The following is a 15,674-nucleotide window of genomic DNA, read 5'->3' as shown; positions in this document are numbered from 1 at the left end:
ATTTGAATATGCCTTTGTTTTAATCACTTGTGACGTCCCTACCCCCTGCTTTCCCTCCAAGGTATCAGATCCTCTTTGTTTGTTACCCATTTTGTGTATTCTAATGTCTAGACCTTGTAATTGCATTTCAAGTTCCAGAGACACCCAACCTCTCATTTACAAAGGGGTGTGGAATATACCTGAGGGGGCGTTCCTCAAGTATAAATGTTTAGGTCTCACCCTTAGTCTTTGTCTTTTCATCAACATCACCCACTCGGGTCGAATGGACCTTTCCTTGCAAGGAAATAAAATCATGATGGCCGGCCAAGTCTCTATTTCATTTTTCACCAGCAACAGCAACAGAAAATTTCCACGACAGTTCATTACAACACAAATCAACTTCCCATCAATACATTTTGTGTATGAACAGGCTGAGTCATTGACAACTGCCTCACAGATCGTTTAACCTTTGAACTTTGTTACATTACCAGTGTGTAGTAATGTGATGTTTGAAAGCATTTGCAGGTTTCATGTTTATTTTTCTCCCCGAACACATATCAGAAATATTTACAACATCCAAAAAAATAATCAGTCAAAGTCAAAGCTCATTTTTAAACATTTATTTGTGAAACCGGGTGAATTTAGAATCTGAGCTTCTGGAAGAACCACTTGTTCTTGCCCGTCTTGTACCTGCAAAGAAAAGAACAAACAATTTAGCAAATATTTCCTAGTATATTAGTATATATTACCTAGTAAAGTACATTTCATGAATTACCAGGCAATTACATTAATCATTCAAACACACACGTGTCCAAGTTACAGAAGATTTCTTCATGAAATATGGTCGTTGGTTTGGTAATGGGAACGTTTTTAGTCTTTCACATATGATTTTAATGTACAGTCATTACAGTTGTCTTTCACACCTTATTGAATCTGGGATACTTGATGTCACAGTAGAAAAACTCACCTCTCCTCAAACTTGACCTTGGCCTCCCGCCTGGCTTTGCGCTTGAGAGCAGGATCCCTGAAGACGTCCTTGTTGACAACAGTTTTGTCCAGAGGAATATCAACAGAGTATCTGAAAGGAAAACAAACAAACAGTGAGTTACGTAATTAAAGCTTCTGTTTTATTTAAATTTGTTCAAGTACACGTTCGTAGCTTGAGGCTTGTTGACACAACGAAGCCGTTTCACTGTAGAAACTCTAAACTGACGACAGAGCAGCAGCTGCAGGTTCAAACACCGAGCTTCACTGTCACTTTGTTCTTAATGTGACCGACTGGACAATTAACCTTCATCTCATTTGGTTCCCCAGTGCCAATCTGACACAGCGCTGCAGCCAACTGAGCCAACGGCCTTTAATGCAACACAGGCACTTTCAAACAGGCAGCAACCGTGTGAGGTGGTCACAGGCATCACGTAATGTTCAATACTGCTCCAGAACAACGTCTGGTATCAAGCACCATCCAGTCTTCCACCATCATCAACCCAACTCCTCCTCCACTGGAGGGAAAGAAAAAACCCTCATTAAAATCAACCTGCAGCTGCAAGTGAAATGTTTTGAGGTTACACAGACAAACTAATGTCTCTGAACTGTGTCATTATGAAGATGTGTCCAAATATGAACAACACTAGTTACTAAGTATGTTGTGGCAAAAGTGACAAATTCATGCATCTCAAAGTTACTACACACATAAATGTTCAACACAATACTCCCACAACACACTTCAAAGAGTTCCTCACTGCCAGAGAACAAAAAAACATTTACCGGCGCACATAACATACAAATAAATATGGATTTGTGACAGGCCAATAGAACGAGCTCTCCAGTTATGCATCATTTTAATTAGAGCTAGTTTCTTTTCAGACCGTTTAACCTGTTGTAAATGTAGATTTCTTGAGTTTGTGTTTGACACAGAAGCAACAAACATCAAGAACAGAGTGAATGGATAAAAACAATGACTGACAAGTTTGAAAATGACAATCTAAGTTTATATTATGGACGATAATTTATCATTAATTTCAAATTAAGAAACACGTCCGTGAGAGTTTAGTTTGGTCCGATTTTAAAAAACTACCATTCATGAGTGCAAGGTCTCAGCACACCTGAAGGTACAGGTGCGTAGGAGGAGGGCATAACCCAAATTGTGAAAATCAAAAATATGGATTTGCCAGATGAAGGTCAAATTGACCGAAACGTTGCTTCAATAAAACAATAATCTGAGAGTGAGACAGTGTGCAGGAGCTTCTTTTTGATTTTTAAAAAACTACCATTCACCTCAGCAGATTAGAAGCACAAACCACCAACAGTATCAACTTCAGATTTACAAAAACTAGGAACAAAAAACAGAACTGCAGAATTAATCTAAATATTGTTCACCCAGTGCAGAACAGTGGAGGAATATCACTGTATCCGGCTCTAGATACACAACCAAAACAGTGACTGGATGTTTTCTGGTGAGATATTCAACAACAACTAGGCGTTTTAAAACAGTTGCATTACATCTTCAGGACTTTTATTTACCACCTCTGATCTCTGAACGGTTTCAACCTGAGGCACTGACCTGGTGGGCATCAGGTGGTTGTAGTTGAACACCTTGACGAAGGCCTTGATCTTGGACCTCTTGGCGATCTTCTTCTTGCCCATGGTTGTGGTCACCTTACGGGGGTAGCGGTCGATGCCTGCGACCAGAGCGTGGCTGTAAGGGCGGTCAGTGGTGCCATCGTCAATGTTCTGCAGAGGAAACAAAGTTCAACAAGGAGCTGTGACAAACTGCACACAAACCAGACACAGCGAGGAAATACAACACTGTACTTTACTGTAATTTGCACAACTATGACACTTTAGTTTCTGGATTCAAGAGCACGACATTAGGTGCTGTTTCTATATGATACGTGTGCAACGCGTGTTGAATTGTGGGTTGTTTGCTGCTTCAATATTACCATGTTCTCATGCATTTTCAGTCCATATAATTATTACTTTTTAAGATGTAGTGAGTCCTTAAAGTGTTCCCTTAGCTATGTTTCACCTGCAGGATTTCTAAAGCTTTATATGACAAATTAAGCTGCCACAGAGGAAATAAACACAAGGTCTGTCTCCAAGCATCTTTACTGATGGAATCATCCAGGAAGAAAATATGTCAAACTACTGAGACCAAGACAGACTAACAAATGTTAACTGTCAGTAAATTATTCCAATGAATCAGTCCGGAGAGAATATAAATGTGCAATTTTGGACGTTTATGTCATTTCAGTATCTAGGAGAGAAAAGTTTTCTATGAAGTCAATAAAGTTTAATCACATCAGAGAGAAACTTTCCTAACAGGACAAATGTGAAGGTGTTTCCACAGACCACAAAATCTGATGTTGAATTAGTCTTCCATTCATTTAATACAGGTCAACACAATACGTTGCTAAAAGCAGGTGCTAATATAATAATGTCTGCTCAGTTATTACAGTTTTAACCCATTTAAAGATGGACACAGACGCTCTGCTGCTAATGAATGACACAGATAGGACTTTAGACCTATGCATACATATTATATTCGTAATGAGCTGCAGGTCCAGTCTCTCCAACACCACCTGAGGCTCAGTGAGTCTTACCTTGACGATGACAGCCTTGCGCCCTGCGTAGCGTCCAGCTAGGACCATCACCACCTTCCCAGGCTTCATGAACTTGCCCATGTCTGCCACAAACAAGATAAAATAAACATTTAAAACACGGTAAAACACGTTGACACCGAGGTGAAGTCAACACATCACAGGAAACGATGTGAACGGGACGAAGATAAACACGTAAAACGTGGGGTTTGCCTTAAAGAGTTTAGCATGCTGGTACAGCTAGGCTAAGTTAGCATTAGCCTCCGGTAACTTTACGGAGCTAAACAGCCGCTTATTAGATCAAATACACAAATATAATGATTATTGTGGATAGTTTAAATGGGACAAAACCAATAGAAACATATCATGCAGGCGTGAAATGTAACAAAAGCCGCTGTAAGAGTCAGTTTAGGTGCAAACTGAAGCCGCCATGTTGGACTGGGCGCTATGGAGGCAAAGCACCGACGATTATTGTTATTTCTTTATTTTTTATCACGGCCGATTAAAAATCTACGAAAATTTCAACGGCATCTTATAAACAGGAGGGTTTGACACGAGTGTCGGGGGGTAAAAAGTGTCGATGAGGCCAGATTTAGAGAGATGGATGAAGATTATTCGATGGAAGTTTCACTCACTGATGCTGTTCTACGGCCGCCGCTATCAGGAAAGGAAGTTGTCACGGTGATTGTCAACTTTGACCCCAGCGAGCGCCTACGTCACTTCCGGAAACATACTTCTTTCTTTTTTTTACATTTCAATTTATATTTTTATTTTTAACTTTAAAACACGTACTACATCCTCATTATAATATAAGAATTTTATTTTATTTTTATTTTTATTTTTATTTTTTTTTACCAAATGCTACTGTAACAACCAAATTTCCCATTTGTGGGGACTATTTAGCATTTAGTTTAGTTTAGTTTAGTTTAGTTTAAGTTTATTTCGGACATGTTAAAATAAATAAAACATAATACAGAAATGGACAGACATAACAAATAAAAACTTTGCAAAGACAACATATGAACAAAAAAATAAATAAAAATAAAATAAATTGAAAATAAAGATAATTTGTTTTGTTTTTTTGCTTGTTTGTTTTTTTTTCATTTCCGAAAATGAGTGGGAAGAAGTAAAACTTATTTACTCCCACCCCTTATTCATAAATTATCTATCAAGTTATCTAGTAATTATAGTCAGGCATTAATTCAGCAGTATGTTAATCGGAAACATTCTTTAAAAGTAAATCTTATTCGTGTGAAACATTTAAATCTAAGGGAATCATTATATTTTTATGATATAATTAACAAATTCAATTTCAAATGGGGTTAAATTATTAGGAAATTGATATGGAATTATAATTCTACTTCACAATGTCAATAATCAGAGCAATAATATAATGAGCAGAATTTAGTGCAGACAATAACGATCTAAACAAAGATAAAGTAAAACAAATATATTCTTTATGGTTTGCACTTGCTAAATACCAAAAATGGTGTAACATTAAATATCAAATTGCAAATTAATTTAGTCTTAATTATACTGCTTCATATCATGTATTATTGTAATCATTATCACACAGGAACAAGAGGTGTTCAAAATGCTACTTGTGTTTACTGAATTGTACAGTACTTGACTGCTATCGGTTGATATCACTTTAAAATATTTACAGTATATTTTAAAAATGACATTAAGAGGACCCATTAACATCACACATCATCAGTTTATTATGTTTAATGTGTTTACAGCTGTAAGTATACATTAAACATGATAAAAACAAATTTAGACCACAGTTTATATTTCCCAGACTGATTATTTTTTCCATTTGATTAAATAAAAATGACATCACTATAATTTAACACAATTTAAATGATCCAGTGTATCTACTGTTAGACAATTAACAGCAACAGTACAGCAGCTACTTTAGTGTTTGATATGTTCCACATAACTTCCACATTCGGTGTTGAGCTAAAACATGCTATCAAATAAATAAATAAACTTTTCTTTTTTAACATAAATCACAAAGTAACAGTTGAACAAAACAACAAACACAAATTGGGGAGAAAAAAAATGAGCAAAATAGCAAAATACACAGTTATATGTACTAAACATCACCCAGGAAAGAACACATATTTTCCATTAACATAAAATAAACAAGATAAAATGTGTCATCGGGTGCACAGTGTGCCAACATGGAATCAGGTTTTTATCTCAGGAAATACAAACACACATGTACACGTCGTGGGCCCAGCAACACTGAAGTTTGTCCATTCCCATGAACAGAAGGAAAACATACAGCACATGTAAAGTAACCTCAGTTTAATAGCATCTATGGTTTGTACATTCAGTTTTTTAAGGATATGATTCGTGCAACGCAGCCGTGTCAGGAAGATAAAAACTAATTTCTCTGGAAAAAGAAACAGGGAAGGGAATAAAAGTAAACTTTTGTCTTTTTTTTTTTTTTTAAATACAGCATTAAATACAATATCACTGTCAGTTCATTTTAAATTGTAACTTCACCTGGAACCGGAGGAAAGCAGCAGGTCATACAGGGTCTAAATGCTCTTCACACACCTGAAAAACGCAACATGCAACATTTTTAAAAAGCGATGATGCAGGTCGAGTGGATAACTGCATATTATTCGTAGGCAAAGTCACACGACACTTTCACCTCACACACTGTAAGATTTCATTTCATTTTTTTCTCCATGTTGACCTGAGTGCTGCTGTTTAAGCTTTACGATCAACTAGGGCTGCTACATGTGATGGTTTTTGTTTTTAGTTTTAGTCGACAGCAGTAGGACGAATGGAGCAGCAGCAGCACGAGCACCGACACCAGGGATCAGGATGTCATCACGAGCTCTGGGCGACTGTGAAGAAGCCACAACAGGATCGAGAAGCGTTTCTGCTCGTTTGTTGACTTCCTGGATTGTCTAAAGTACAGAAACCCAACCTCTTAGTTTGATGCATAGGTCGGGACGCCGAGGGGGAAACGATGCACAGGTCGTAAAGGTCAGGAAGGCTTCTCTAAAGATGAGGTATCTATCTCAATCTCTCTCACTCTCTCTAAGGCAGGTTTACAGTACAGGGAGCGTCGACTCGTCTTCTCGTCTCGTCTTCTTTTTTTTGGCATCTTTAACATAGTGGGGTGTGTTGATTATTGTAGTTTTTTTTTGTGAATGAAGCTCCAACAACATCATCAACCGTGCGTGTACTGTGGGTTTGACTTCAGAGGCGACCAACTCGAAGCTTTTGGTCCTGAATGCAGGTAAAGAGCTGATAAAAAATACTTGATTTCTGAGATTTTGTAGTGTTTCTCTACCACTTCAGAAAGCGTCTTTAATGTTCTTCAGCTGACGGACGGCCAGGTCGACCGGGAGGTTGAACTTGAGGTGGCTGACGCGGCCCAGGATGCGCAGCGCCCCCTCGAAGCCGGTCTGGGCCATGTAGCTCCAGGCCTGGTAGTGCGGGTGGATCAGAGTCCCCGACTTGCAGAGCAGGTTGAGCCACGACACCAGCCGCTGCTCGTTCAGCGCCATGCACACCAGCGCCTTGAACTCCGTGTCCGGGCCGCGCTTGTAGCGTCCGTGCTCCTTCAGCACCGTGTGCACGGCCCACAGCAGCGACTGCTTGGGGGTGACGGTGACGGGGCCGCCCCCTACGGGCAGGCTGAAGGACTGCGACAGCTGGCGGGCCGGCGACTCCACGAAGGCCTTCCCGTTCTTGGAGTGGTAGTACTTGACGAAGAGTTCCCACGGGTGCATGGTCTGCGGCGCCGCTCGGTGCGGCAGCAGGCAGGAGATGGGCGCCAGCACCAGGCTCATGGTCTGCGACGGCGAGAAGAGGCCGTGGGCCAGCAGCTCCTTCAGCGCGATGGCCAGCTCCTTCCTCACCGTGGTCGTCAGCTCGTCCCGCGGCCCCAGCGCCGAGTTGCTGGTGTAGTTGATGACGTGTTCGAAGGACGGCTGCCGGCGCGAGCCCAGCACGCGGACCTTCTCCACGGCCGCCTCCAGGCGCTGCAGCAGGGGGCCGTAGTCCCGTCCCGCGCTCTCCCCCGGCCACATGCTCTGGGGGACGTGTCCCGTCCCGCAGCCGAACTGGCTCGCAGCGAAGATCTGCAGCACGGCCAGAGCCTTCTGGATCAGCTGCAGCCCGGTCTCCCTCATCCGCTGGGCCTGCTCCGGGTCGACTGCAGGGACACAACACAACATATGAATATATCATATATAACTATATATAAATAAACTAAATATTTTTTATTAGAATTTCTTTTTAATATATATATATCTTTTTTTTTCTCTATTGTATTGTTTTTTTCTATTCTATTTATTACTGTACTGTATGTCTGTGTTTTTAAGCCGTGGGTCCGAAGACAATTTCATTATCTAGTATAATGACAATAAAGATTCTCTACTCTAAAGGTAAAATCCGGCGATCTGATTGGTTGTTGATTGCTACTATTCTAAAGCCTTATCACAGCGTAGTAGGCTATCACTCCGCGTCAGGCACGTAGACTGGTATGAATGGAAGTTGTTGTCATGTATCCATGACAACGGACTGTTGCAGTCGGTAGCAAAGGACAGTTGATGTCTTTACGATGTTAAAAAATGGACTAAAGTAGTTGAATTCACATGTTTAAGGTTAACTTTCACCTCCGGGGAGGGTTAACAATGGTAGAGGGGATTGAGCAGTGACTTTCACCTGAAACAAAAAGCCGAGGAAAAGACGAGATGCGGAGCTAATTTGGAGCTAACGTCCGGAGAGGTGGGACTATTTTTTGTCCTGTCGTGATATATTGCTTAAATATAAATAAACTAAATATATAAACTCTGGATGGAAACACACAACCTTCAATAAAAGACTCAGTAAGAGACTTGGATGTTAAATTATTTTCTGTCAGTCCAGTGATTCTGTGTCGTTTTTATCGGTCCTGAACTGAAAATCTGTTCACTTATTCTTTTATGTGTTGGTTTACTAACTTGTTTAATAATGACTTACACAGAGAGATTTATGGGAACAACAGGTCGTAAGGAAGTCACACAGTATTTTCAGTACTTCCTGGTGTACCGGTATTTTAGCAAATTAATTCTCATGGTTGCCTTCAGGGCGTCGTTATGCTCAGTAAACTCTTGTCCTAGTCTTTTATCTCCTCTGCTGTCTGACTGTTAAACAAAGCCATGTGAATTCAATCTGAATCTGTACAGTGTTCATTGTGTACTGGTTACCTCTTATGTATTTCATCATTTAGACATTGTACTTTTAATGAAGATATTTATTGGAATTAGTACATGTTATTTATTATTAGAGCAAGCAGATTGTGTACACAGCTGCCAACTTTTTCTTTTCTTTCTTTTTATGTGTTTTGTGTTATGAATACGTGGTGCACTAGCTGGAATTGCCCTTTTAGGGATTAATGAAGTCGTCTTGAATCTTGAATCTTGAATTTATAGTGGGTAGGTATTTAAAAACAAACATTAGTTCAGATTTTGGCCTTGAACTGGCTGTTCCTGACTAATTTTAGAAACAGACCGATCGAGACTTGATCCGACATGTGGCTCAGAAACACAGATAGTTAGTTGCTGTGAGGCATCAAAAGGCTTCAGCCTGGTTTTATTTCTATCAACATCACATTGTTTCTGCAGCTGGAGTTTGACTTGGACTGACTGACCTTTCTTCTTGACCCCGGGAGTCCTGGTGTTGGCTCCCGCTGCCTGAGGCTGCTGGTTGTTTGCACCGTCGGACAGAAGAGGATTCCCCACCTCATCTGTCGGAGGAGAAGATAAAAGATTATGTATCGAACGAATAAAACCTGGCAACACACTCCCTTTAAGCCTGTTTACCTTGGATGAAGTTGATAAACATCTCCAGGTCCCTGATCTGGGTCTTGAGCTGGTCCACCAGCTGCTCTTTGACTCTGGCCGGGTTCACGATCTGAGCGATGGCGGAGTCGACTCTCAGCCTGAGCTCCTCCGGGGTCAAGTTCCCGATGTCCTCGTTCAGGTTCACATCCAGCTTTTCAATCAACTCGTCGATGATGACCTGAGACAGAACAAAGGTTAGAGGTTAAACTTCTTTATCTGCAATAATCACAAAGTTTGAGCAGTTATGTCATTCATGTTGGTGCTACTTGATGAATGTTAAGTCCAATATTCACTCTGTTTTGCTGCTTTTGGTTTGCCACAGTGGATTTATCAGAGCATTTCCTGCTGCAGCAAAACTTGAAGGGATGGTTCAACATTTTGGCAAATTGGCCCATTGCCATAATCCCTATAGTCATAGCAGTAGGTTCGTTACCTTTATTTGTCGGTGCAAGCTATTTTTAGAACGGCGGAGCAGAGCTGCGAGCTGCTCAGAGCTACGCTACGGGATTTCTTGATTTCCCTCATCAAACTCATCAAATACACAATCCAACAACTCCACAACGCTCTGGTGGACAAGTTGTGACCTGCACATTCACCACGCTATGAGGTAATAACAGAACGTTATGAGACGGAGTTGTTTTCAAGGTAAATACAGAGGCCGCTTGCTGAAAAACTGCCCCAGATGGGAACGTGCATCAGCGGTTTTGGATGAATTTACCTCAAAAACATGCACATGGCCAAGAGGAGGGTTAGTAAAACAGAGGAAAAACTGTTCAAACAAACTGAAGTTCAGGATGAAGCTTCACGGAGCCGAAGGAAAGTTTCAGATTCAACACAACGATCTACAAACACCGTGAAGCCTGAAGCATTTTGAGGACAGATGTTGGACTCGTTGCACCTGATCTAAAACAAGCAGACGCCTCATTATGTGCTCAACACAACAGACAGACGGACGGACGAGCGGATTCCACCAAAGCTTTGAAACTGCAGTTGTTTGCTCTCGGCTCAGTAGAGAGACGTCGTAATTGTTTTTGTCTCTCAGAGGCCAAACAGAAACTAAATAAAGTGACTGACTGACTACAGGCCGTTACACCAACATTAACTTCATTTCCGATTCCCACCTTCTGCCTCTCCATGACGACGGACTGCGGCAGCGAGTCGTAGCTGCCCTCCTGGTAGGCGAAGCGCTCCAGATCGTCCAGCTGCGTCTTCAGCTGGAAAATCAGATCCTTCTGCTTTTCCCTCTGAGCCTCCAGACGCTCCCTCTTCTCCCTCTCGGTCTGACGGAGAACCACACACAGAGATGTTAATGTTTACAGACAGACACTGTGTTTTTTATATTATTATTGTGATAGGACGCACTTTACAATCTGGCATAGTTGTGCTCATACGTTTACAAACCCTGGACCCAGAACTTGTGAAATATTGGCCATATTTCGGAAAATATAATTGATCATGCAAAAAATCTTCTTCTATTCAGAGGTAGTGGTTGGGCGAAACCATGTATTATTACATAATTGTGTTTGCTGATTAATTCCTGATTAGATAAAAAAAAAAAATTTAAATCAATTTTCCAATTCACATCGATCTTCATTTGAGAGATCCGATATCGATAAAACCCTAAAATCGATCTTCTGATGCACGCCACTGCACTATTTACTTCTGGAGTTGGTCATGTTAAATAAATGTGCATTAATATACAATTTACAATTTAATGTAAACATGAATGAATATTTTTAATAAAACACCAGGTACAATTTGCAACATTAGTTTTGTGAAAATCTCTTTCATATCCAAGCAAACTGGTAAAACCTAAATACTGTATCTCTAAATGAATCGATATCGAATCGAAGTGGGACCTTGTGAATCGGAATCAAATCAATTCAATAAATCTGTAGATACCGGTATTGTCAGGTGGTAGACTGGCAAAAATCTATTTTTTTTTTTAAATGATTGTGTTATTTTGGGATGTGAGAAGTTTGAGAAATGTTTTTAAAGAATAGTTCACATTTTGCACATTTTCTGCCAGGGTATATAAACTTACGAGCACAACTGTATCACAATACATTTACACAAGAACACACAGATCAGATCAGACTGGTCGGGGGTCGTACTCACCAGATCCACCTGAAAGTAACGCATGTGACGGGGGAGAAATAAATAAATAAAAGACCTTTAGCAGGTGGATATATGATGATGATGAGCAGTTATGTCACTTCAGTTCAGACCCAGTGTAAAGAGGAGTAAAGCAACAGAGCGGGCTGCTTCAACTCTGCTGTGTACACACGAGGCCTTTATTAAACAGATACTCATCTGCTGGAGGGATTTCTTCACGGCGGCTCTGTGACGCTGTGACTCACACACTTGTGGCAGAAAGCAACATTTTCCACCAGAGATAAGAGATCCCTGGAAACAAAGCCGAGGTGGGCGCAGCAGCAGCCCTGAGCGAGCGAGTGTGTGTGTGTGTGTGTGTGTGTGACGCAACAGGCGTCTGCACTCTAATCAGTTTTACTCTGACACCTCACAGCAGCTGAGGTGAATCAATTCAGTTAAACCGAGCTGGTTTTACACAAACGCCTCACAGACTCACACACTGTGGTTTTATATGTGCATCAACGTCCAGCTGCAGATTTCTATATCTCTGTCTGACAGACCTGCAGTCAACGACCACTGTGATGTAAAAAGAAATACCTCAAATCATGTATTATTACTGCTTTACAAATGTAATGTGAAATTGTCAAAGATTATCAGCAATAACACCTGTAGATACATGATCGACTGAGACACTACAGTCTTAAATCCATACTAAGATATGTAGTAAGTATTGATTGATTACTAAATGGACACACAGGTACAGGTACAGAGTGTCCCTGACACAGTTTTTGAATTAAGTTCATTTAATTTCTACTGGTTTTAAAGTCATACAGCTCAGGTTATAAAAACAAAATGTCAACATAGCTGAAAAATGATCACAACAGGTGATAAAATGGTCAAAAAAAGACAAAAACTAATTTAGAGGTGTGAAGCTTCCTCCACAGGAATAACTAAATCAACATCCTCCATAATGTCATGTGACTTTGTTTTTACCTTTTATGCTACAAAGCTACCGTAACAACCCATTATTAAGTTACCCATTACAGGGAAGAAAGAGTTTTTTGTATTGTTTCTTTTCAGACTGAAAAACTCTTTCTTCCCCTCTGCCATCAGACTCTGAAACAGCTGATGATGGGAGGCTATAATCACTACCAGCATCTTCAGTTTGCACATTATTTATTATTATTACATGTATATTGCACATACAATACACTCTCTACTACAAATTACAACTGCTACCTCCATCTGTGTTAAGTTTTTTGTTTTGTATTTTCTGTTATTATTGTTTTTCTGATTATATTATTGTTGCTCTTATCTTATGCTGGCATTTGTGATGTGGACAACAAAGCGAGAATTTCATTGTCAGGGAAACATGTTTCCTACTGTGCAAATGACAACAAACACTCTTGAATCTTTGATTTTATACTGTCTATAATGTCTATTTCTTGTCAGTGTGTGTGTTGGTTGTGTTTCAAGTTCTGATTGTTATTTCTTTTAGCATTTTCTTGAAATATATCGTTTTATATTTCTATATTTACATATTTTTCTACTTTTATTGTACCTTGCATGCTACAATGTTACTGTAACAACCAAGTTTCCCATGTGTGGGATGAATAAACAGTCTTATGTCTGTGTCTTGTCAGTGTGTGTGTGTGTCCTGGTTGTGTTTCAAGTTCTGATTGTTATTTATTTTAGCATTTTCTTGAAACATATCGTTTTATATTTCTATATTTGCATATTTTTCTACTTTTATTGTACCTTGTATGCTACAATGCTACTGTAACAACCAAGTTTCCTATGTGTGGGATGTATAAACAGTCTTAGCCTATGTCTTATGTCTGTGTCAATATCTGATTGTTATTTCTTTTAGCATTTTCTTGAAATATATAGTTTTATATTTCTATAATTGCATATTTTAGTCAGTTGTAACACTTTTCTTTCTTTATTTTTCTTTCTTTTACCTTGTATGCTACAATGCTACTATAACAACCAAGTTTCCTATGTGTGGGATGAATTAACAGTCTTATGTCTGTGTCTTGTCAGTGTGTGTGTCTTGGTTGTGTTTCAAGTTCTGATTGTTATTTCTTTTAGCATTTTCTTGAAATATATCGTTCTATATTTGCATATTTTTCTACTTTTATTGTAACTTGTATGCTACAATGCCACTGTAACAACCAGGTTTCCCATAAACAGTCTTTATGTCTTATGTCTGTGTCTTGTCAGTGTTGTGGTGTTTCCCTCACCGAGTTCTCCAGCTGCTTGGCGTCCGTGGCTCTGCAGCCCACGACGTGCGGACAGCCCCTGAAGGCGAACTCCTCCAGCTCGGCCAGCATCCTCTCCTTCTCCTTCTCGTCGCTCTGGCCCTGGCTCTGCGGGGCGTGGTGGACGATCTGCTTCAGCCTGAACTGCACCTGGGCGAAGTGCGAGGTGAGGGCGAGCAGAGAGGAGCTCAGCTGCTCCTGTTCCTCCTCCAGCTTCTTCAGCTTCGTGTTCATCATCATCTCGTCCCCGGTGGAGGAGGAGCAGCCTCTCTGACTCGGTTCACCTCCTTCTCTACCTCCACTACGGCTACTGCTGCCTCCTCCTCCTCCTGCTCCTCCGCTGCTCCTCTCCTCCTCCGGACTGGCCACGGCGCCCACCGGTGCCCATCGCTCCCCGGCGCCGGCCACCGCAGCCTCGCTGTCCGAGGCCGACAGCTCCTCCGCGGACATGTTGTTGTTGAGTTGACGGACCGACGGGACTTCGCTCCTCCAGCTGCTTCACTTTGTCAAAAGGAAAGTTTTTTTTTTGTTTCGTTCGTTTCGTTGCGCAGGAAACAAGAAGGATCACCACCACCACCGCCGCCGGAGAGACAGGTGACGATGAGGCGCCATCTTGGAGAAAATGATTCATACGTCAAAGCCAAGCGGAGTCAAGGAAAACACCGGAAGTGTGCGTGTGTGTCTTCAAAATAAAAGTTTGTTTAGTTTAGTTTATTTCGGTCATGGTCAATACATGTCATTAAAAGAAAAGTAACAAACCAGAAAGAAAAAAGTAAATAAAGAAAAATAACATCAATCTGAATAAACAATAAGTAAACATTTTCAAGAAAAAGCTAAAAATTAAATTACTTAGTATATAAATTGCAACCATTGAACATCTGAACCATAGTAAATTGAATGTAAATTTTATAATCATCTGCTTTTATCTACATGTTATGAAAACCTTCTGTTGGTACGCTTGGGGTCCACGTTGTCTGTTAAAGCAGAAGTGAGTGATATATTTGTGTTAATATAAGTCTTAAATAGTTATATCTTCCGACAGCAATCACTTACATAGAGTGTTTGGACTGAAACACGGGTCTCTCAGTCCCTCTGCTCTGCTCTGAGCCGAAGAGAAAACATTTATCGTATCCTACAGTTTTTATCCAATGAGGAGAGAGAACGGCATGCAGGGCTGTGTGTGCAGCCAAGGAACGCCGTGAATGTGGTGACGTAGCGACGAGGACTGTTATGGTGCGTTCAAGGAAACTCGTATTTTTCCGACCGTGAAGTGGTACCAGCAAAGACGGTTTATCTTTGGTACCAGTTCGATCTGGTACGAGTTCACCGGTCGGAAGTTACGAGTGGCCGTTATAGTGACTTTCACCGGTAAAACAGGTCGGAAAAACACGAGTGGGTTGCCTGAAACGCTACAAAGTCGTAAGTTGTGACTTGAAGCTGTAATTTATGATTTCAAAAGCCTGCCTGGAACGCAGCATTAGCGAAAACGACCTTATCACTCACTTCTGCTTTAATGTTTCATGTAGGCTACTGTATTGTTAGTTTTGTACGTGCTTTATTGTGTGTGTCTGTGTGTGTATTTATACTGTTAATGTTTCGTGTGTATTGTAGTCTTGTACATGCTGTATTGTTTTGTGTTATATGTATCCAGGCTCCCAATAAGCTTTTGGTAGCTTCAATGGGAGACCTGATTCACACAAATTATGTGTTGTGTGTGTGTGTGAATAAACTTCATGATGATGATGAAAAAGAAAAAGAAAATGTGGACCGAAAAGGCATAGGCTGAAGCATAGCTTATTACGCCTACCCTATTACAACTCTGGTTAATTAAAAAAAAAATTAAAATGTACAATTTGTTATTTATTAATAAAAGAAATAAGCAATCA

The 15,674-nt window shown here is 40.5% G+C and overlaps 3 protein-coding genes across 3 annotated transcripts in view; 1 reads left to right on the top strand and 2 right to left on the bottom strand.

Annotated features, from left to right (window-relative positions):
- Positions 1–15,674, top strand: part of rpl3 (ribosomal protein L3) — a 101,112-nt gene that overhangs the window by 48,778 nt on the left and 36,660 nt on the right. The window lies entirely within an intron of this gene.
- Positions 585–4,271, bottom strand: rpl27 (ribosomal protein L27). Its single transcript, XM_083977780.1, has 5 exons — positions 4,214–4,271; positions 3,582–3,664; positions 2,543–2,712; positions 947–1,057; positions 585–669 (listed from the first exon to the last, which is right to left on the bottom strand). The coding sequence occupies exons 2-5, from the start codon at positions 3,660–3,662 to the stop codon at positions 621–623; spliced, it is 411 nt and encodes a 136-aa protein (XP_083833906.1). The 5' UTR covers positions 3,663–3,664; positions 4,214–4,271; the 3' UTR covers positions 585–620.
- On the bottom strand, positions 5,367–14,305 carry rundc1 (RUN domain containing 1). Its single transcript, XM_083977759.1, has 5 exons — positions 13,771–14,305; positions 10,555–10,713; positions 9,413–9,611; positions 9,241–9,336; positions 5,367–7,761 (listed from the first exon to the last, which is right to left on the bottom strand). Exons 1-5 carry the CDS (start codon positions 14,236–14,238, stop codon positions 6,899–6,901), a joined length of 1,785 nt encoding a protein of 594 aa, XP_083833885.1. The 5' UTR covers positions 14,239–14,305; the 3' UTR covers positions 5,367–6,898.

The sequence above is a fragment of the Trachurus trachurus genome, assembly GCF_905171665.1.
Source record: "Trachurus trachurus genome assembly, chromosome: 8".
NCBI classification, from domain to species: Eukaryota; Metazoa; Chordata; class Actinopteri; order Carangiformes; family Carangidae; genus Trachurus; species Trachurus trachurus.
The sequence above is the reverse complement of the archived record's forward strand: the minus strand, read 5'-3'. Positions and strand labels throughout refer to the sequence as shown.